The 24,622-nt window shown below is 44.3% G+C and overlaps 1 protein-coding gene across 2 annotated transcripts in view; it reads right to left on the bottom strand.

Annotated features, from left to right (window-relative positions):
- Nucleotides 1-15,732, bottom strand: part of il34 (interleukin 34) — a 41,426-nt gene extending 25,694 nt beyond the window's left edge. The window contains exons 1-2 of one of the 2 annotated variants that reach the window (XM_053427405.1): nt 15,504-15,732; nt 33-368 (exon numbers count right to left, since the gene is read on the bottom strand). In XM_053427405.1, the coding sequence (XP_053283380.1) occupies nt 33-78 (46 nt within the window). In that variant the 5' untranslated portion in view covers nt 79-368; nt 15,504-15,732. Of the gene's footprint in view, nt 1-32; nt 369-15,136; nt 15,233-15,503 lie in introns of those variants that run through there. The other variant, XM_053427407.1, reaches the window with a different exon arrangement.
- Between the last annotated feature and the right edge of the window lie 8,890 nt (nt 15,733-24,622).

Raw genomic sequence — 24,622 nt, 5'->3', positions numbered from 1 at the left:
CCAGCGCAGACACACACTCGCACGTTTCTTACCTAAAAGGCCTCCTAGCAGGTAGACTGAGGTGGACAGTTGGATCATGCTCTTTGGTTTACGTCCTCAGCTGAATTTTTCGGCACAAATACAGACACAGGGTCGGCCACACACATACACGCACACACACACATATACATGCACACATAGGCACATGCACACAAACACGCACGCACAGACACACACACTGCTACAACCACCGGTGTCTGTAACTCGTCAGTGTGTGTGTTCAGCGGGGCACACATGGATTCTCAGGCTTCAGGTCTTCATTGCACTGGTGTGCATCTCTGGCAGAGACAGATCCTCCTACGGCTCCTGTGCTTCCTGATGTAGAACGTCTGGAAACAAGAGACAAAAACCGGTCAGACAGGGTTGGAAATCAAAGTTTCTTCCTGAATGGAACATGTGGGTCCACACGTCACGTTAGCTCTAAAGATGAAGTCGACAGAAAGCTACAAAGACTATGGATCAGAGTGAACCGATGAGGACCACACAACAACGATTCAGGTTCTGCAGGTGGCCATCAACATTTGTTTCACCTTCACATTTAAATAAGAAGCTAATGAACTTCCACATTCTGACATATTCCTACAAATGCAAAAAACTAAGAGGAGTCCTTTCTCATTGTGCATCACCTCTAACAGAGACGGATGATACTTTTTCAGTATTTAATAGTGATAATTATTTGATAATCAAACCTCTAGTGAACAACACATTTAATTATCTCTCAGCCCCAATCGGGCCCAAACATTTAACACAATCTGAGTCATAGTTAAACAGTTTGTCTGACTGTATATCCGCAGCCACCACCAGGTTATCCAGCCCACGACCAAACAGTATGAATTAGTTTGAACTGGATGGTCAATGAAAAGGAGAGAAATACAAGCTGAAGTAACACAAATTAGAATGAATGGCATCCGAGTGGCAACGCATAACCGGCACATCTCTCTCTTTCTCTCTCTTTCCGTGGCCCGTTAAAACAGGAGTAAAGTTTTTACCATCCCAGGCAGCCAGGCAGGATTCAGCATAAACTCAGTAGATCCTGCCCTTGTTCACATGTCAAGCATATCGTTCTCAGCCGGCACTAAAGGCCGGCGCATGCTTCTGCAACTGCGGCTTTTCACGGAGTTGTGTCGACGGACTCGTTTTAATGTATGGTTCCCCAAGGGTTGCGCGTGTTGCAAAGCAATTCACCGCCAGAACACTAGGCGGAGTAACGTTTTTTGTGAAACTTGGAGACGCCTTCTTTGTGTGTGGCAGTCGTCGTTGACTGTTTATTTACCTTCTCCCAGTCGTGTTCTCCACACACACAGTGAACGATGGCATATTTTCGGATCTCTTCTGCCAAAACCTCTTCTATTTGGTCCATATTCGTTCTTCTAAATCTTCCGTGGTTTCTGCGGTATTATGGGGCCTGAAACCGGAAATGTGACTCCGGAAAGGATGTAATTAACAGACCAATCACAGCCTTGCGAGCTGCGTGAGGCTTGCGTAGCTTTGTCGTATAGTTCGAAAATTTGGGCGACGCACGCAAGAAGGGGTACGCAAGCAGGCAAGAAGGGGTACGCAAGCAGGCAAGAAGGGGTACGCAAGCAGGCAAGGGGCTCTTGCGCATGTCTGACCCTGAAAACGCAGAAGCATGCGCCAGCCTTTAGACCTCAGAGTGTAGGATGACACTCATCTATTCGTCTCTAAAAGTTGATCATCTGGAGAGAAGCTCCCGGCTAACATTTTCGCCAAGGTTGGTGAAAATCGTTGTATTTGTTCTTTAGTAATTTTGTACACACACACACAGAGACAGGAGAAAACAGAGTTTGCCGCTCTGGGCTATGCTGTTGAGTGGGATACTAAATTACAGCAGTATGTCACATGTGTGCAGGGAGTTCACTGAGCGTTCGCTATGTTATGATATATGTGGACAAGACCCAAGTTCAGGATTTATTACTAAGAGGAAACTTTTTGCTTTTCATTTACCATTTCCATGATCAGATGTGGAAATGAGTTGACCAAAGTCAATCTAATGTGGAGTCTGTGTCACAAATCAAGGACGATTCAGGGAGAGCGAGTGATAAGCGATGAGCTCATACCAGCGCAAACAACCAACAGCTTAACACACAGCAACAAGAAACACGAATGTTACAAAATCCATCACTGAAATGATTCTGAAAATGTAAGAAGGTAAAAACCATAAAACCAACCACAAGTAGCCATTTTCTTTTTTCAATCTCTTCAATACTCTGCTTTAGACAGTGCGTTTTCCATTCATCAGGCAGCCTGCAACCGTAGGACTATTAATAAACCCAACTTATTCCTAAATCCCTGTGTTTCTACACCTGCATCTGCATGTTATGAGCAAGAAATCAGTTACAGCTCACATCGGGTTCTGATGAGCTCCAGATCTCATGTGGTTATGTTTCCAATTAGAACAGCAGCACTTAACTAGGGTGCTCTTTAGGTCTGCCCCCCCCGCACGTCGACGATTTAGATTTTTTTTTTTTTTTAATATTCCTTTTGTCAGTTTGCAGTTTACTTCAGGAAGGAACTGGTCTGCAGAGTTCTTGCTATTCCGCTTGCACTCGACTACACCGACTCGTGTGGTCGACTTGGTAAATACGTATGCGGACATGTACGCAGGTTAAAGTAGATAATTTATGAAAACCACAAAAATATATCCATATTTATATATATATAAACACATTTATATTTACCTTAAAGTAAGGAAAAAAACAAAATTTGAAGTAAAATATTAATGGATTGTGCAGATCTTTTGTGCATTGGTTATTGTGTAAAAAACTTTCAGTAAACTAAAATGCCCTTTGCTTTATTTTTTTCAAGGTATTTGATCATTAAAACGTATTTTCATATTGTTTATAATTTTAGACCAGGGGTCTTCAACGTTTTCTAGGCCATGGACCCCCAAAATGGTGGAGAGATGGAGCAGGGACCCCATACTATATATATTGTATAAAATTGTGTTTTATATGAAACTGGTCCTAGTGCCATGTATAAACATAGCTACCCTTTTATTGTGCTTTCAATAGTAAACTATTCAAATATTACACTGGTTCATATATTCATGTTTTTAATTTAAACATGTGCAAGGTACAGGGTGGCCATGCCATTGCCATTTATGAACATACATCTTGCATACAACACTGAGCTATTAAAATAATTCACAGATTCATGTTTTTATTTTAAACATACATGTAGAAGAGACAGTGAATCCTCAAGCCATCTGTGGATGACACACATACTCCCACATTAGTGAGATGTTGGACCCTGATGGGTAGCACACAACTTATCTAACCTTGGACAGATGGAGGTTGTCAGGCAGAGGGTCAAATCAGGCTCACAATATGTTTGATGCATGTTAATGTCTATTTAAAGACATTTAAATTTGTGGGGAAAAAATTGGTTGGAAAACAAAAAAGAAAAAAATATATATATAAAACATTGTCTCAACCAAAAATGTCGCGACCCCCCTGCAGTACCTCCGCGGACCCCCTAGGGGTCACGGACCCCCTGTTGAAGACCTCTGATTTAGACATTATAGTTCATTCTAAGGGGTATTTGAATACATTTTTTATTTTGGGCTGAACCATTTCATTATGAGATATTTCAAAGGCTGAATCACAGCTTTGACCAGTTAGTGGAAAAGACAGAGGCCCACACATGTTCAGAGGTAAGTGCTGGATTTATGGAGCACCTGATTTTTCTGCATGTTCTTCATATACTACCAGTATTTAAAAATGGATACAAATCCTGCTGCTATCTCCACACCTCTGGCCACATTATCCTTAAAACGCATTCCACGCTCCAGGTGGGGGAGGATGTCGTCATACACCTCACACCTCTATGGTTACACAACTGTTCCTGGTCTCTCTCTCTTCTCTCCTCTCTCTTCCCTACTCCTCCCTCTTTATCTGTCTCTCTTCTCTCCTCTCTTCCACATTTTCTTGGCTGAAGGCAGGTTTATTTGTACAGCACATTTCAACAAGGCAGTTCAAAGTGCATTACATAAAATACTAAAGGCATAACGACAAATTGTAAAACATAAAGACAACACAAAAAAAGCATTAAGGAAAGAAGTGTTGCTCATTGTGGGAACTGTTGTGTTTCTCTAGAATTTTAAGGTCTTGATCTTACTTTGCAAAATGCCTTGAAATAATGTATGTTATAATTTGGTGCTGTACAAATACAATTGTATTAAATTGAATGTGGCCTTCATAATCGTAACAGAAGGAAATCACTGCACCTACAATCCCACAAATCACAGGGTTGACCACACTGGAGCATCCAGAGAGCGATCGAATCCCACGACAAGAATCCCACAGAGACGACATCTTCCACCCATCATCAATAAAGAACCTACCCATGAGCAGAACCTAAAGGATGAGGTCTCTCTGCAGTTCAGAGGAGTCCTGCTGCACCAGCTCAGTTTCAAACCCGCACCTTCGGGCACCTTCTGGCACCTTCTTCACATATGGTGATCAGATGTGTTTCTGGTAAAGAAAATATGTTTGTCCTCTCTCCTTCGACATGTAAGACAATCTCACATCGTCTGACGAACCACAAGGTCAATTTAGATGCAGCTCCAGAGCCCAGTTTAAATTTACAGCACGCAGCAGAGAGACGAGCAGAAAGGAGATAAAGGAGATAAAGGCCGAGTGAATAAACTTCACACTGGAATTTAAAGATCTTTTGACACGCTCCGGTTTGTGGTGGTGTTGCAATGGATTGCCTCCTATTATATGCAAAAAGTGTTTCTCGTATTTCTGCCAAAGCATCAGAAACACGTACAGGGATGTTTGAGGAATTTCCATTCTGTTCAGAGACTCTCAGGTTCAGAGAGAGTTGTTTTTTAACAGTCCACAGCTGCACCTCGTGTCCCCGGGGAGCAACCGGCTCACTACGACTCCTCGACTTACTGGATGCATGAATATTCCACCAGGGGCGAAGTCAGCGCGGCAGCCTGCCAGCCTGTTGCTGCAGACATCAACAAATAAGTAAACCAGACTGTTGGTTTCACATGTTCAGTGGATGATACAGGTTGTAATTACAGCGAGGGCACAAGTACACAGGGTTTCCCATTAATTACCTAGAGTGTTGCAGCCCCCCATCTTGCATTTAAACCACCACAGCTTCATTATGAATCAAAAAAAACATTTTTACACTTCTCAGAGCTACAGGAACGATATTCCAGTTAGGGTTTTGTGCCGCTGCATCATTGTACAGCTGCACACAGCGCTCTTTGCCCCCCCTCCACACACACACACACACACACACACACACACACACACACACACATAGCCATCGTAAATCCTGCTGGGTAGACAAACACTGGTTTCATGCATATCCCCCCATCGTTGCCCCTTTCTGATTTTTCCGATATTAGCAATAACTCCTAAAATATCGTTATCAGCCCTTACAACAAAGAAAGGTAATTGAAGCTTGACTATAAACTACTGAAAATAAAAAGACAACACAAATAAAACCAAATATATAAAACCTGAATTAAGAAGATAGTCTCTTTTTGTTATCGTTTATTCTGTTAAATAAAAGTGTTCCGACAGAAAAACGCTTAAACCGGTATCCGCTGATTTTGAAAAAACATTCCAAACCCATCCACACTTCCTTCTCCTCCTGGGAGATCCCGAGGCAATACCAGGTCAGACAGGATATATAATCCCTCCAGCAAGTTCTGGGTTTACCCCATGTTCTCCACCAAGAAAGTGCCTTGAAAATCTCTACAGAAAGGCGCCCAGCAGGCATCGAACCACTTCCACTGGCTCCTTTCAACACAAAGGAGGACACAAATAGTTGGAGAAGTTGAGCTGTTAAAAATATTAATCCTGCAAATAATCCAGAAATCTCTGTCTGTCAGCTGAAGGGGGGGATTCGTGAAAAAACACGAGCTCTTCACATGCAACTGTCCTGATTAAACTTCAGTGAAGTGCTGCTGCTGCTGCAAGGAGCTGTGGCAAAGTCTGGTTTCCTTTCCTCGAGGCTGTGACTGATAATCACACCTCACTTTACTCATTTAGGAACTTTCTTAAGCATACACAACAATTTGACCGCAGCCCCATAACCTCACACACATACACACACACACAAACACTTTGCTTGGATCTGATAAACCGGACGTTTCTCCTTTTCTCTTTCCTCCAGTTCCCTCTCTTTTCTATCTTTGGATCTTATAGAAATACATTTGTGTGTGTGTGTGTGTGTGTGTGTGTGTGTGTGTGTGTGTGTGTGTGTGTGTGTGTGTGTGTGTGTGTGGACAGATTTTCACAAAACTTGGTGTGAATATCACATGAGAGCGTATCTCCAGATGAGTCACTTTCGGAGCGGATCTGTCAAAGATCAAAGATAGAAAACATATCAAATTTTGTATCATAATCAAGATCAAAAGCTTAGATTGATCAGGAGATTAATCCCATCATGAGATGTCATGTGATGTCATGTGATGAATGAAAAGCTGTCATTGTGACAACACTATGAATGAATGATTTACTATTGAATGACTTCCTATCGTGTAGAAATGCTTTAACTTTTGCAACATTTTTGACATGTTCCACAGTTTAAATAGATTAACCAGTCATTCACCATCATGATGTAGAAATTGTCATGATGACACCATCATGAAATGCGATTATTACAATATAAAAAGATGGAATTGACTGATTGGGGTATAAACAGAGTTGAATCATCCCTCCGATGCTTCTCTTTCTGACTTTTTAACAGGTCGTCCCAGTCATTGCAGATCTACTTCACACTACTGTTCTATTTGTGTGACAGACCATCACTTGTCATTGTGCTGGTGAAGCTAGAGTTGGTACAAGAAGAGTGAATCAGTCAATCAGCTGTTTGTCACACCGCGGTGAGGGTTGTCTTGTCTTGGGGTTTCTGTCTCGTAACTTCAGGTCACTTGCCCTTAGCCCTTATCCACAGTCATTGTCGTTTTTGCCTATGAGGTTTGCTACGCCACGTAAGTTGTTTTCTGTTTCCTCCTTGAGAGTGATTTTTGGTTTGTTAAAGTTTTCTAGTTTAGCTTCGTTTTGTGTTGTTTTGGTAATCAGTTTTTCTTCCTCCCTTTTGGAGTGATTTATGTTTAGAGAGTTTTAGTTAGTTTATTGAGCCTCCTGTTTAGGTGAGCCTTTTCTTTTGTCCCGTTTTCATAGTTTGGTTTTCCTCCTTCGGGAGCGCTTTTGATTTCTTGCTCTAGCCTTTTGTTTGATATCCTTCGGGAGCGATTTATGTTTTAAAACCTTCTTTTTCTAGTGGGTGTTTTGAATAGATTAGGTGAGTTTTTTCATGGCCTGATCTTTTGTCACTCTGCATAGAGGAACTGATTTCAATAAAGTGTGCTGGTACGTGAATCCTCTGCATCTGAGTCCTCATTTTAGTCCAGACCTGACACTGTTGTGCAATAGTAGTAGTAGATTTGACGTTGGATAATTATTAATAATCATGAAAAATGATTATTAAAATAAAAATTATTTATTTAAAATAATAAAAAATTATAAAGCTATTAATTAAGAATAGTAAAATAATTAATTAGAAATTATACGGTTATCCATTAATAATAGTTAAATAATGAATGAAAACAATAAAATTATCAATTAAGAATAATAATACAGTCTGTAATCATTGCACCACCCTGGTTACAGGGACCAACAAGTCAATCTTTAAATATCAGTCTCGAGTTATATAAGTTATATTAATAATATCAATAATTAATATTAAAGATTATATAATAAACAATGAAGGGTTTTAAGTTCGAGCACAGGCTATAGTAATCCAGCTGTATTCACATACATATGTACAAATAATCACAGAAATACAAATACTTTAATTACAAAAGTATTTATTAAAAGGGAAATAAAGTTAATGTCATTCAATGATTCTTCATTTATCGCCAGTTACACAAAGGAATATTTCTAGGCAAAGGAGATTTCTTAACTCCTGGTTCCACAGACGAACCAGCTCGGTCGCTGGTTTGTCTGTGGCAGCGGGCGTCGTGCTGGACCGGATAGAGCGAATTTCTCCTGCTCTTAGAATGGAATTAAACCTCAACCTTCATATCGCACAAACACACCTGAACCTTCATATCGCACAAACACACCTGAACCTTCATATCGCACAAACACACCTGAACCTTCATGTAACACAAACACACCTGAACCTTCATATCGCACAAACACACCTGAACCTTCATATCGCACAAACACACCTGAACCTTCATATCGCACAAACACACCTGAACCTTCATGTAACACAAACACACCTGAACCTTCATATCGCACAAACACACCTGAACATTCATATCGCACAAACACACCTGAACCTTCATATCGCACAAACACACCTGAACCTTCATATCGCACAAACACACCTGAACCTTCATATCGCACAAACACACCTGAACCTTCATGTAACACAAACACACCTGAACCTTCATATCGCACAAACACACCTGAACATTCATATCGCACAAACACACCTGAACCTTCATATCGCACAAACACACCTGAACCTTCATATCGCACAAACACACCTGAACCTTCATATCGCACAAACACACCTGAACCTTCATGTAACACAAACACACCTGAACCTTCATATCGCACAAACACACCTGAACATTCATATCGCACAAACACACCTGAACCTTCATATCGCACAAACACACATGAACCTTCATATCACACAAACACACCTGAACCTTCATGTAACACAAACACACCTGAACCTTCATGTAACACAAACACACCTGAACCTTCATATCGCACAAACACACCTGAACCTTCATATCGCACCAACACACCTGAACCTTCATATCGCACAAACACACCTGAACCTTCATATCGCACAAACACACCTGAACCTTCATATCGCACAAACACACCTGAACCTTCATGTAACACAAACACACCTGAACCTTCATATCGCACAAACACACCTGAACATTCATATCGCACAAACACACCTGAACCTTCATATCGCACAAACACACCTGAACCTTCATATCGCACAAACACACCTGAACCTTCATATCGCACAAACACACCTGAACCTTCATGTAACACAAACACACCTGAACCTTCATATCGCACAAACACACCTGAACATTCATATCGCACAAACACACCTGAACCTTCATATCGCACAAACACACCTGAACCTTCATATCGCACAAACACACCTGAACCTTCATATCGCACAAACACACCTGAACCTTCATGTAACACAAACACACCTGAACCTTCATATCGCACAAACACACCTGAACATTCATATCGCACAAACACACCTGAACCTTCATATCGCACAAACACACATGAACCTTCATATCACACAAACACACCTGAACCTTCATGTAACACAAACACACCTGAACCTTCATGTAACACAAACACACCTGAACCTTCATATCGCACAAACACACCTGAACCTTCATATCGCACCAACACACCTGAACCTTCATATCGCACAAACACACCTGAACCTTCATATCGCACAAACACACCTGAACCTTCATATCGCACAAACACACCTGAACCTTCATATCGCACAAACACACCTGAACCTTCATATCGCACAAACACACCTGAACCTTCATGTAACACAAACACACCTGAACCTTCATATCGCACAAACACACCTGAACCTTCATATCGCACCAACACACCTGAACCTTCATATCGCACAAACACACCTGAACCTTCATATCGCACAAACACACCTGAACCTTCATGTAACACAAACACACCTGAACCTTCATGTAACACAAACACACCTGAACCTTCATGTAACACAAACACACCTGAACCTTCATGTAACACAAACACACCTGAACCTTCATGTAACACAAACACACCTGAACCTTCATATCGCACAAACACACCTGAACCTTCATATCGCACAAACACACCTGAACCTTCATATCGCACAAACACACCTGAACCTTCATATCGCACAAACACACCTGAACCTTCATATCGCACAAACACACCTGAACCTTCATATCGCACAAACACACCTGAACCTTCATATCGCACAAACACACCTGAACCTTCATATCGCACAAACACACAGGAACCTTCATATCGCACAAACACACAGGAACATTCATATCGCACAAACACACAGGAACATTCATATCGTACAAACACACAGGAACATTCATATCGCACAAACACACAGGAACATTCATTTCGCACAAACACACAGGAACATTCATATCGCACAAACACACAGGAACATTCATATCGCACAAACACACAGGAACATTCATATCGCACAAACACACAGGAACATTCATATCGCACAAACACACAGGAACATTCATATCGCACAAACACACTGGAACATTCATATCGCACAAACACACAGGAACATTCATATCGCACAAACACACAGGAACATTCATATCGCACAAACACACAGGAACATTCATATCGCACAAACACACAGGAACATTCATATCGCACAAACACACAGGAACATTCATATCGCACAAACACACCTGAACATTCATATCGCACAAACACACCTGAACATTCATAACGCACAAACACACCTGAACCTTCATATCGCACTAACACACCTGAACCTTCATATCGCACAAACACACCTGAACATTCACAACGCACAAACACACCTCAACCTTCATGTAACACAAACACACCTGAACCTTCATGTAACACAAACACACCTGAACCTTCATGTAACACAAACACACCTGAACCTTCATGTAACACAAACATACCTGAACCTTCATGTAACACAAACACACCTGAACCTTCATGTAACACAAACACACCTGAACCTTCATATCGCACTAACACACCTGAACCTTCATATCGCACAAACACACCTGAACATTCACAACGCACAAACACACCTCAACCTTCATGTAACACAAACACACCTGAACCTTCATGTAACACAAACACACCTGAACCTTCATGTAACACAAACACACCTGAACCTTCATGTAATACAAACACACATGAACCTTCATATCGCTCCAACACACAGGAACATTCATATCGCACAAACACACCTGAACATTCATATCGCACAAACACACCTGAACATTCATAACGCACAAACACACCTGAACATTCATGTAACACAAACACACCTGAACCTTCATGTAACACAAACACACCTGAACCTTCATGTAACACAAACACACCTGAACCTTCATGTAACACAAACACACCTGAACCTTCATATCGCACTAACACACCTGAAACTTCATATCGCACAAACACACCTGAACATTCATATCGCACAAACACAACTGAACATTCACATCGCACAAACACACCTGAACCTTCATGTAACACAAACACACCTGAACCTTCATGTAACACAAACACACCTGAACCTTCATGTAACACAAACACACCTGAACCTTCATGTAACACAAACACACCTGAACCTTCATGTAATACAAACACACATGAACCTTCATATCGCTCCAACACACAGGAACATTCATGTAACACAAACACACCTGAACCTTCATATCGCACAAACACACCTGAACATTCATATCGCACAAACACACCTGAACCTTCATATCGCACAAACACACATGAACCTTCATATCACACAAACACACCTGAACCTTCATGTAACACAAACACACCTGAACCTTCATGTAACACAAACACACCTGAACCTTCATATCGCACAAACACACCTGAACCTTCATATCGCACCAACACACCTGAACCTTCATATCGCACAAACACACCTGAACCTTCATATCGCACAAACACACCTGAACCTTCATATCGCACAAACACACCTGAACCTTCATATCGCACAAACACACCTGAACCTTCATATCGCACAAACACACCTGAACCTTCATGTAACACAAACACACCTGAACCTTCATATCGCACAAACACACCTGAACCTTCATATCGCACCAACACACCTGAACCTTCATATCGCACAAACACACCTGAACCTTCATATCGCACAAACACACCTGAACCTTCATGTAACACAAACACACCTGAACCTTCATGTAACACAAACACACCTGAACCTTCATGTAACACAAACACACCTGAACCTTCATGTAACACAAACACACCTGAACCTTCATGTAACACAAACACACCTGAACCTTCATATCGCACAAACACACCTGAACCTTCATATCGCACAAACACACCTGAACCTTCATATCGCACAAACACACCTGAACCTTCATATCGCACAAACACACCTGAACCTTCATATCGCACAAACACACCTGAACCTTCATATCGCACAAACACACCTGAACCTTCATATCGCACAAACACACCTGAACCTTCATATCGCACAAACACACAGGAACCTTCATATCGCACAAACACACAGGAACATTCATATCGCACAAACACACAGGAACATTCATATCGTACAAACACACAGGAACATTCATATCGCACAAACACACAGGAACATTCATTTCGCACAAACACACAGGAACATTCATATCGCACAAACACACAGGAACATTCATATCGCACAAACACACAGGAACATTCATATCGCACAAACACACAGGAACATTCATATCGCACAAACACACAGGAACATTCATATCGCACAAACACACTGGAACATTCATATCGCACAAACACACAGGAACATTCATATCGCACAAACACACAGGAACATTCATATCGCACAAACACACAGGAACATTCATATCGCACAAACACACAGGAACATTCATATCGCACAAACACACAGGAACATTCATATCGCACAAACACACCTGAACATTCATATCGCACAAACACACCTGAACATTCATAACGCACAAACACACCTGAACCTTCATATCGCACTAACACACCTGAACCTTCATATCGCACAAACACACCTGAACATTCACAACGCACAAACACACCTCAACCTTCATGTAACACAAACACACCTGAACCTTCATGTAACACAAACACACCTGAACCTTCATGTAACACAAACACACCTGAACCTTCATGTAACACAAACATACCTGAACCTTCTTGTAACACAAACACACCTGAACCTTCATGTAACACAAACACACCTGAACCTTCATATCGCACTAACACACCTGAACCTTCATATCGCACAAACACACCTGAACATTCACAACGCACAAACACACCTCAACCTTCATGTAACACAAACACACCTGAACCTTCATGTAACACAAACACACCTGAACCTTCATGTAACACAAACACACCTGAACCTTCATGTAATACAAACACACATGAACCTTCATATCGCTCCAACACACAGGAACATTCATATCGCACAAACACACCTGAACATTCATATCGCACAAACACACCTGAACATTCATAACGCACAAACACACCTGAACATTCATGTAACACAAACACACCTGAACCTTCATGTAACACAAACACACCTGAACCTTCATGTAACACAAACACACCTGAACCTTCATGTAACACAAACACACCTGAACCTTCATATCGCACTAACACACCTGAAACTTCATATCGCACAAACACACCTGAACATTCATATCGCACAAACACAACTGAACATTCACATCGCACAAACACACCTGAACCTTCATGTAACACAAACACACCTGAACCTTCATGTAACACAAACACACCTGAACCTTCATGTAACACAAACACACCTGAACCTTCATGTAACACAAACACACCTGAACCTTCATGTAATACAAACACACATGAACCTTCATATCGCTCCAACACACAGGAACATTCATATCGCACAAACACACCAGAGGCAGATGGTTTACTCTGGAATTTCTAAGCTGCAGAGTAAATGAAAAGGAACAGATATCTGGAGTATCTGCAAACTCTCCGTTTCTGCTCGTCTAAAACAAGCATCTTGAAAAGTCAGGGGAAGTGTGGACGGCAAGAACGGGTTTTTAAAACTAAGACATATCCGTTTGGACGCGGCCGGAGAGAGACAGGACCGAGCAACAAGCACAGAGCAGCAGTTAGATTATGTTATAGAAGATGAATGATGTCAGAGCAGAGAATCCATTCAACCAACTGCTGTTACTGATGGTGGGACATATCCATCTATGAGAGAGAATATCAATATGATGCTGGCTGATGTGAATATCGACTGGGACTGTCAGCTCATGGGCAACAACAGCCGGAGATGGAACAGTTTGCTTTGTGTGATCTGCTGCTGGCTGGGGAGGGGGGGGGGTCAAATAAGTGGTTACAAGTTTATTCGCATAAAGCAAATTGATAAATTGGACCTTTTGATAACATCGGAGACAAGAGATGTTAGTTTGAATATTCTGCTTCTCTTTTCTGAGCCGGACACGAGAAGAAGAAGAAGAAAAAACAGACGAGGAGAGGAGAGAGAGATGAGACATTAGAAGAGAAAGAATGATGAGAGAGGAGAAGATAGAAGAGGAGAGGAGAGAGAAAGATGAGACACTTGAAGAGAGAGAATTTTCAGAGAGGAGACACCCGGAGAGAGGGAGACAGTCAGAGAGAGGTGAGACATTAGAAGAGAGAGAATGATGAGAGAGGAGAAGAAAGAAGAGGAGAGGAGAGAGAAAGATGAGACACTTGAAGAGGGAGAATGATCGGAGAGGAGAAAACAGGAGAAGGCACCTGGAGAGAGGTGACGAAGAGGAGGGTATCCGATAGAACAGACAGCGCAATCAGTTGGTCACAGTTGGAAAACGAGCCTTCATCTCGCAGTGGGAGCAGAAGCTGCGAGTCGTCACCAAAACTGAACGTTTTAAGAGACGATGTAGAAAATGACAGAGTGAACCTCCTCCACTCCTCTCCCTAATCTCTCTCTCATTTCACTCCTGAGGGAAGAAAGGATGAAACCTCGTGTTCCGCCTCTTCCACACCTTCTAAAAAGAGCCTTAACTCGGACTGTCCTCTGTTCCTCTAAAGCTGCGCTCATTGGAGATGACTTCTCCGCTGCGTAACCTGATCTGTTGAACACTTTTCTGTTTCACTGGTTGAGCGCAGACGTTTACGCACTGGGACCTCAGGCTACTGGTCTGCCAGAGTGGGACCAGTGAATCCCCCACAGGGGATCCACAAAGACTCACCTCGTCGCTCGGGATCTCTGCTCTGCAGGACTCCAGCTCCCTGCAGCCTCCGCCGCGCGCACTTTATTTGCTTCGTGCACAAATCCAAACACCCAGATCAGGAGGAAGGGGGGGGGGGGGGTTCGTTTGTCCTGTGGCGGAACTCAAACACCTCTTGTGCAATGAAAATCCTACACGCACCTAATGAAAGTGAAAGTGCTGCTGGACGCACGCACACACGCAGAAAAACAAAGAGAGACCCGCGCGCGCACAAACACACACACACTTAGACGCACACCTGTTAGTGCACGAGGGCAGGTAATTAGGCTAAAATACGCACACGCACACCCACACACTGAAAAAGAGATTTAAAGAGAAATCCACGCACCTCGAGTGTGTGCGCGCGTGTCTTGCCGCGGCCACTGGATGCGTAACGGTGCCACGTTGTAATGAGTCCCCGGGTTGGATGAGAGCAGCCGCCGGCCCGAGAGGATCCGAGTCATAAAACCACTGCCAGGAAAAGAGAGTGGGGAAAGTCCATTAGCGGCTCCGCGCATCCACGCAGCTGCTGTGCGCTGCTGTCCGTGTGTGACGCCAAGTGCGCAACAGGCAGAGCCCGCGCGTCGCTCCAGCCAATCTCAGGTCACAAACATACTCACACACACACACGCACGCACACGCACACATACACACACGGCAGAGAGACCGTTTCAAAATAAAAGCATGCGCTAACCTCGCGGTCCTGCCCACCCACACACCACACCTCCTCTTTCTCTCTCTCTCTCTCTCTCTCTCTCTCTCTCTCTCTCTCTCTCTCTCTCTCTCTCTCTCTCTCTCCCCCTCTCTCTCTCTCTCGCTCTCTACCTCTCTGTCTCTCTCTCTGGCCTTTTCCATTTCTCTCTCTGGGTGGCTTGGCATAGACAGACAGACAGACAGATAGACAGATAGATGGATTGATTGATTGATTGATTGATTGATTGATTGATTGATTGATTGATTGATTGATTGATTGATTGGTTGGTTGGTTGATTGATTGATAGATGGACTGATTGATTGATTGATTGGTTGATTGATTGGTTGATTGATGGGGATAAGTAACAATATAGAAATAAAGAATATAATTTAAAACAATGAATGTCTTTGCTTTTTATTCCAAAGCATGAAAATACATTTAGCCAACAGTCGGTCTTATTCATTATTAAACCAGGCTATTAAACAAAATGCCATGTTTCAGTCTTTAAAAGTTAAAAAGCCAATTAAATTCATTAAGTACAAAGAATGTTAATTTGTAAATAAAATGTAGGCTGTAAGACATTTACTGTGTAAAGGTCAGATAAGTAAAAACAGTGTTGTAAACGAAAGCAGGATGGTTCAATATGTCTCTAAACTTTCTTTTGTTCTATTGATCTAAACTTCTGTTGGGCCATGTCAATATTACCGGGATGCAGATGAGAAAACCCGATTAGTTGGCACCGGCTTAGAAGATTAAACATTTGCTCAGCATGTTTCTTTCCCACACAGTCATTTAATCTATAGAAGTGTTGACGTCCCAGTGTGTGGGAGTCCCCCTCAAAAGTTTTCTCCTCACTTTGCGTCACTAAAAGGCTCCGTGGGGAGTTTACTTTGAAAGCTGGATGAGCCATCTCACAAGTGCCTTTTGAGTACTTAAAGCTGTATGTACTAATCCCCCCCTCCCCCTTTATCTCTCTATCGATCCCATATATCTGTATCTATCTATCGATCTACATATCTATATATCTATCTATCCATCTCTCTATCTCTCTGTCCTCTGTGATGACTTTGCATGACGGAGGGATTTTATTGGGTTATTATAGAACAAAATCAGATCACTCCAACATGGTCTGAGCCAGACCTCCACCACAACCACAGTGTCGCTCCCAGCTGGCTGCTGAGCTCAGATGGGAAAGCCCACTGGGGTCCAGCGGCAGCACGGCCGGGCATTTCTGTTCTTCAGTTTCCATTGTGTCACATGAGGTCGCTTTTGATAGAGCAGCTGAGTCAAATGTAGAGGACTGATATTTTAAAAGCAGGGTCAGAGTTGTGTCCAAACATGTTGTTGACTGTGGGACTTAAGGGCAGGAAGAAGAGGAAAAGTACTAAGTGCAAGTTTTAATAAGTCATCCTTTATATAGGCTTCATATCAAGAGGGAGTTTTGCCAAATAGAATTGCTTCATCAAAAATAAATTAATGATTTACAATTATTTTGTTATCATGTTTTTTTTAAGCACGACAACGGCCAGAGGTTAGCCAGACACAGGCTTCACTGTTTTCCAGAATTACCAACCCTGGATTCAAAGATTGATTCACCAAGGGTTAGTTTCTTTGATTTGTCACAGTGTTAATGTGGAGCTGGTTGAAGGTGTTAAATAATGTGTTAAATATTTGAAGTCAATAGTTGCTGAACTAATTTGGGAAGAGCAATAAAAACACAAAAGGCACATCCTGCAAATTTAGCTCCGAATTAAAGAAGAGGAAAAACATCAGATCGACTTTTGTGTTTTATTTACTTTGAAGAGGACGAGTTTCAGAGTCAGGACGGCTGCAGAGAGAGAGAAGCTCTGTGCAAAGCTCTGAGGCCCGTCCACCTGAAATGAAACACCTCAGTCCTGAATACGACCCAGAGAGGAGCTGGATTTACATTTGCATCATGTGGCAGGTGCTCGCATCCAGAGAACAGGACGGAGGAATAAGACAACATGTCCAGAGAAGACAAAACACTAACCAGGTCGTTGCAGAGCTGAGCTGAGATCAGTGAGACCTGTGCCACTGAGATCTAAAGTGTTCCAGTTACTTGTACAGCTTTTATTCTCATCATACATTTTTATGTGACAAATGTATTTGTGTTGTAAAACAGTCTTGAAACAACATATATGGATAAAACCATAAAAAGCCCCGTCCTGTCCCAGTAGTGACTCAGCTCTGCGTCCAATGGTTGACGACTCTGTGGTTGAGCTCAGACTTTTCTCAGCCCTCTCTTCCCATTGTTCGTGGTTTAGCAAAGAGCTCGTAAAACCCAATTAACAATGTAAATCCTAATTGAGGACATGTTAATACACGATGACACACGAGGACAGTGCACACACTTGACATGGTTTCGTGTGTTGCTGTTGTAAAACGGCTTTTCCAGAAACTGAAAAAGAAAACAATAAACTGATTTAAACTTTGTCCCATTGGAGTTTCAAACCTCACACCCATCAGGAGACGGCAAAACTAGAATGGATTTATCCTGACACGATCTCTGTTTGTGTTTGTGCGGAGAAACACTCGACTTGGGTTATTAAAGAAACTAGTCGGACTCTAACAATGTGCGTTGAATGGAAGATGGCGTCTTGGCCTGATATCTCCACACATAACACCCGATTATGTTGCTTCTCGATACCCGATGAGCTCCGAGATTGAGTTACGGTAAGATGAAACTTTAAATTCATCTCCTCAGGGGCGATTTGATTTTTTTAAACAGCCGCTATGGAAAATGTGGTAAGAAAAAAAATTAAATGGAAAAATAAAAGACAGAAATAGAAATACTATATCTAGGTGTGCGATGTGCCAGATGTTACACTGTGATTCAGACTGTTCATACGTCTATGAATGTATAATATTCCAGTGGGAAAAATCTAAAATCAAATTTAGACTCAAACAAGGCCTATACATGTGCAATGTGAGATGCAGACTATTTATAGAACTTGTATAAAATGTTTTGTTGTTTTCAGTCCTAAGCAGAGGGAGAGCCGCTCCTCGAGGACATGGCTGGAGGAGTCTGTGTAACCTCAGCTAACTCCAGAGGGGACAAGAGGGGTCATTTGTCCATGAGAGCTTTCCTCTCCCTCCCAGCTCCACCACCAGAGGAGCTCAGTGATGTCCTACCAGTCCAGTTTGTTCTGGAGCTGCACCGCTCTAGGAACAGTTTCAGACTCCGAGTCAGAGGTGTAAAGAATGAACTAAGATAAAGGCAGTTCCCTGGACTGTGCCTTGCAGCCTGAAATACATCGGTCAGTGATGTTGTCCATGATCCACACCACGAGGTCCTGGTCCACGAGTATCACAGAGAGCTCCTCAGCCAAGTCGGCCACATTTTTGTGTCTCCTGTGGCAGCAGTGTCCATCACTTATAGCTGTCCTCTGGAAACACTTCCATTGTTGTTTCTCCTCTTTTTCTTCACGTTTCTCTATTTGCCTTTGTCTATTTGCAGTGCGTTTCCATAATGTGTTGTGTTGTGAAATTGATGAAGATGTTTTCTTACTTTGCTTGTGTTTTGTTAACTTGCATGTGTTTTCTTAAGTTGCTGTTCGTTGAGCTCTCAGGGCCACCGTACTAATTGAATAAAGCATCGCAGCATCACCGAAAGTTGTTTGATGCAATGAACTTGAGAACACACATGTTAACAGTCAAACATCTGGACGTGCCCAGTAATTGTGAGACAACAGTGACAGCTGTCCATGACATGTCACCTCCTTCCCCTAACTTATCCAACCACAGAATGTGACCCACTTATGTCTTTTCTCCTCGTTAACGAACCGCAGCCCTGTCTTTTTCATATCCACATGTGACAATCCAGAGCTTTAATTATTTTCTCAGAGTTTTTTTGAAAAAACCTTGCTAATTGAGCAACAAAGGCGCTAAATTGACAACTGTCTTCATACAAGTCGAAGACAATGACGGAGACGCCGGGAGAGCTTGTTGTGATGCGAGCCTGACGCCAGTGTCAATGTGCAGACTTCCTCAGAAGCTGATGTCTGAAAACGTCTGTACAGAGACTTAAAACCAGGTAGATCTCAACCCAACTGTCCCCCCCTCTGAATGTGGTTTTAGTGATTGGATCTCGACACATCCGATCCGCACTTTGGATCAGATCTCTGTCCATTTGTTGTTAAAGGGGACATATTATGAAAATTCCACTTTTGTATTGCTTTACACGTTAATTTGGGTATCTGGGATGTCTACCGTCCCAGAAACAACTCCCGCGATTTGTTGTGGTTCCTCTATGTCAGAAACGATACGCTAGAGTGTGCGTAGAATGGGATAACGACAGAAATAAACGAAACCTGACTGAATCGTAAACTCACAAATCACCCCATGTCCCTCTCAAACTCAAACCAGATGACAGCTCACCTACTGGAGTGAGCACAGTGGGTGGAAGAGGAGGGAGTTTCTCTTCATTCTTTTCAGATCACTGAAGAACAACCAGTGCCAGTCTTTGTTATTATGTTTAATATAATGATATGAAAACACTGCCATGCTGCTCAGGCACCAACAGACCACACAAGACTGTCCCTCATTTGTTTGAACTGCACCAACTTAAAGCTGCAGCGCAAACATCGGATTAACTCTCAGTGTGTCTCTAGCAGGATCACACAACAACTACAGAATGGATTAGCAAGAAACTTGTTGGAAGGATGGACCAGAATGAAAGAAAGGGTTAGTAGCACTGTACTTCCACATGGATCCGGACAAAGGAGCAGGTCCAGAAAAAACAAAAAACTCAATTTCTTTAACATTGCACTTTTCTGACATTTTCAAAGATTTCCCAGAGAATAATTCATCGATTCTGATGAAACAAATCAGGCATATTAAATGCACTGATATCTATGAGCGTGTGGAATTTGATACTGATCCAAATAAAAATCCAGATCGAGTGAATGAAATGTGTTTTCAGTGTCGGGGTAGGCTTTTTAAAGTTAACAAGTACGACTAAAGAACCTGTAACTGTAGCTGTGATGATTTAGTATTTAACAGTTTATATAAATCTTCAGTAGCTGTAGAGCAATGTCCAAACAAACATGACTCACTTGGTGTTGAAATGAAATGGCCGTGGCTGAGGCGTGTGTTCTACTGAGTCTCATCTCCCCTCATCTCATCGTCATCCGCTTATCCGGGGTCGGGTCGCGGGGGGAGCAGCTCAAGCAGGGGGCCCCAGACTTCCCTTTCCCGGGCCACATTGACCAGCTCTGACGGGGGGATCCCGAGGCGTTCCCAGGCCAGTGTTGAGATATAATCTCTCCACCTAGTCCTGGGTCTTCCCCGAGGTCTCCTCCCCACTGGACGTGCCTGAAAAACCTCCCAAGGGAGGCGCCCAGTGGGCATCCTTACCAGATGCCCGAACCACCTCAGCTGACTCCTTTCTAAGTAAAGGAGCAGCGGCTCTAATCCGAGTTCCTCACGGATGACTGAGCTTCTCACCCTATCCCTAAGGGAGACGCCAGCCACCCTTCTGAGAAAACTCATCTCGGCCGCTTGTACCCGCGATCTCGTCCTTTCGGTCATCACCCAGCCCTCATGACCATAGGTGAGGATAGGAACGAAGATCGACCGGTAGATCGAGATCTTTGCCTTGCGGCTCAGCTCTCTTTTCGTTACAACGGTGCGGTAAAGCGAACGCAATACCGCCCCCCGCTGCTCCGATTCACCAATCTCACGCTCCATAGTACCCTCACTCGCGAACAAGACCCCGAGGTACTTGAACTCACTTGGGCTAAGGACTCATTTCCTACCCGGAGTAAGCAATCCATCGGTTTCCTGCTAAGAGTCATGGCCTCAGATTTAGCGGTGCTGATCCTCATCCCAGCCGCTTCACACTCGGCCGCCAGCCGATCCAGTGAGTGCTGAAGGTCACAAGCCGATGATCCAATGAGGACCACATCATCCGCAGTGACGAGATCCTCAGACCACCGAACTGCAACCCCTCCCCACCACGACTACGCCTCGATATCCTGTCCATGTATATCACAAACAGGATTGGTGACAAGGCGCAGCCCTGGCGGAGACCAGCACCCACTGAGAACGAAACTGACTGGCTGCCGAGGACCCGAACACAGCTCTCGCTTTGGGAGTACAGAGATTGGATGGCCCTGAGGAGAGACCCCCTTACCTCATACTCCCGCAGCACCTCCCACAGTTTCTCCCGGGGGACCCGGTCATACGCCTTCTCCAGATCCACAAAACACAAGTGGACCGGATGGGCATACTCCCAGGCCCCCTCCAGGATCCTTGCGAGAGTGAAGAGCTGGTCCGTAGTTCCACGTCCGGGGCGAAAACCGCATTGTTCCTCTTCAATCTGAGGTTCGACGATCGGCCGAACCCTCCTTTCCAGCACCTTGGAGTAGACTTTATCAGGGAGGCTGAGAAGTGTGATACCCCGATAATTGGTACACACTCTCTGGTCCCCCTTTTTGAACAGGGGAACCACGACCCCGGTTTGCCACTCCTTTGGCACTGTACCCGACTCCCACGCGATGTTGAATAGGCGTGTCAACCATGACAGCCCCTCAACACCCAGAGCCTTTAGCATTTCTGGCTGGATCTCATCAATCCCTGGGGCTTTGCCACTGCGGAGATGTTTGACTACCTCAGTGACCTCCACCAGGGAAATTGACGACGAAACACCATCAACCTCGAGCTCTGCCTCCAACATAGAGGGCGTGTTATTCGGATTCGGGAGTTCCTCAAAGTGTTCCTTCCAACGTCCAACGACCTCCTCAGTTGAGGTCAACAGAGTCCCATCCTTACTATACACAGCTTGGATGGTTCCCCGTTTCCCCCTCCTGAGGTGCCGGATAGTCTTCCAGAAACACTTTGGTGCCGACCGAAAGTCCTTCTCCATGGCCTCTCCGAACTTCTCCCACACCCGCTGCTTAGCCTCCGACACGGCAGCAGCTGCAGCCCTTCGGGCCTGTCGGTACCCTGCAACCGAGTCCGGAGTCCTCCAGGATATCATATCCCGGAAGGCCTCCTTCTTCAATCGGACGGCTTCCCTGACCACCGGTGTCCACCACGGTGTCCGAAGGTTACCACCCCTTGAGGAGCCTAAGACCCTGAGGCCACAGCTAGCCACCGCAGCTTCAGCAATGGAGGCTTTGAACACCGCCCACTCTGGCTCAATGCTCCCAACCTCCACAGGAATGCCAGAAAAACTCCGCCGGAGGTGTGAGTTGAAGATACCTAGGACGGGGGCCTCCTCCAGACGTTCCCAGTTCACCCGCATTACTCGTTTGGGCTTACCAGGTCTATCCGGAAATTTCCCCCATTCCCTGATCCAACTCACAATCAGATGGTGATCGGTTGACAGTTCCGCCCCTCTCTTTACCCGAGTGTCCAAAACATGCGGCCTCAGATCAGATGACACAATCACAAAATCGATCATTGATCTTCGGCCTAGGGTACTCTGGTACCAGGTACACTTATGAGCACCCTTATGTTCAAACATGGTGTTTGTTATGGATAATCCATGACTAGCACAGAAGTCCAATAACAAACGACCGCTCGGGTTTAGATCAGGGAGGCCGTTCCTCCCCACCACGCCTCTCCAGGTGTCTCCATCGTTGCCCACGTGGGCGTTGAAGTCACCCAGCAGAACTACGGAGTCCCCTACTGGAGCCCCATACAGGACTCCATTCAGGGTCTCCAAGAAGGCCGAGTACTCTGAGCTGCTGTTTGGTGCATACGCACAAACAACAGTCAGAGTTTTCCCCCCTACAACCCTTAGGCGCAGGGAGGCGACCCTCTCGTCTACCGGGGTAAACTCCAACACCGCGGCGCTCAGCCGGGGATTTATGAGTATCCCCACACCCGCCCGGCGCCTCACGCCCTCGTCAACTCCGGAGAAGAATAGAGTCCAACCCTTATCCAGGAGTACGGTACCAGAGCTGAGACTGTGCGTGGAGGTAAGCCCCACCAGATCTAACTGATAGCGCTCCACCTCCCTCACAAGCTCCGGTTCCTTTCCCCACAGCGAGGTGACGTTCCACGTCCCCAGAGCCAGCTTCTGCCGCCCGGGTTTGGTCCGTCGAGACCCCTGACCTTCGCTGCCACCCATGTGGCTGTGCACCCGACCCCAACGGGTCTTCCCACAGGTGGTGGGCCCATGGGATGAAGAGAGGGGGGGGTGCCACGTAGTTTGTTCGGGCTATGCCCGACCGGGCTCCGTGGCAAACCCGGCCACCAGGCGCTCGCCATCGAGCCCTCCGTCTGGGCCTAGCTCCAGACGGGGGCCCCGGGCTTCCTCCGGGCCGGGTCACATCTCCTCTTTTTCCGTTATTCATTGAGGTTTTTTTTGAACCATTCTTAGTCTGGCCCCTCACCTGAGACCACTCTGCCATGAGAGACCCTACCAGGAGCACAAGGCTCCAGACAACACAGCCCTCAGGTTCATAGGGACACGCAAACCTCTCCACCACGATAAGGTGACGGTTCCAGGAGAAGCTACTGAGTGTCTTTGTGGTTTATTTCACTGTTGGACAGCCAGCGCACTGTATTTATCTCATTAGAGTGGACCTGAGAACCTGCTTGAGGAAGTAGTTGACACAATAAAAACATGGATCCCCAGATAAAGAAAAACGTGACGAACCCAACATGTGGCTGGGTGCGAGGTGCTGATATCCTCCAGTGTTGACCGACAGGAGGGTTATCTGTGTGACTTCTCCTGAACTAGTCCTTGTGTGGAAGTAGCATCGGTCAGGCCGTTTATGAGTTTGTGGATTTATGTTTGTGAG

Source organism: Pleuronectes platessa, chromosome 7 (genome assembly GCF_947347685.1).
Source record: "Pleuronectes platessa chromosome 7, fPlePla1.1, whole genome shotgun sequence".
NCBI classification, from domain to species: Eukaryota; Metazoa; Chordata; class Actinopteri; order Pleuronectiformes; family Pleuronectidae; genus Pleuronectes; species Pleuronectes platessa.
This window is presented reverse-complemented; position numbering and strand designations above follow the sequence as displayed.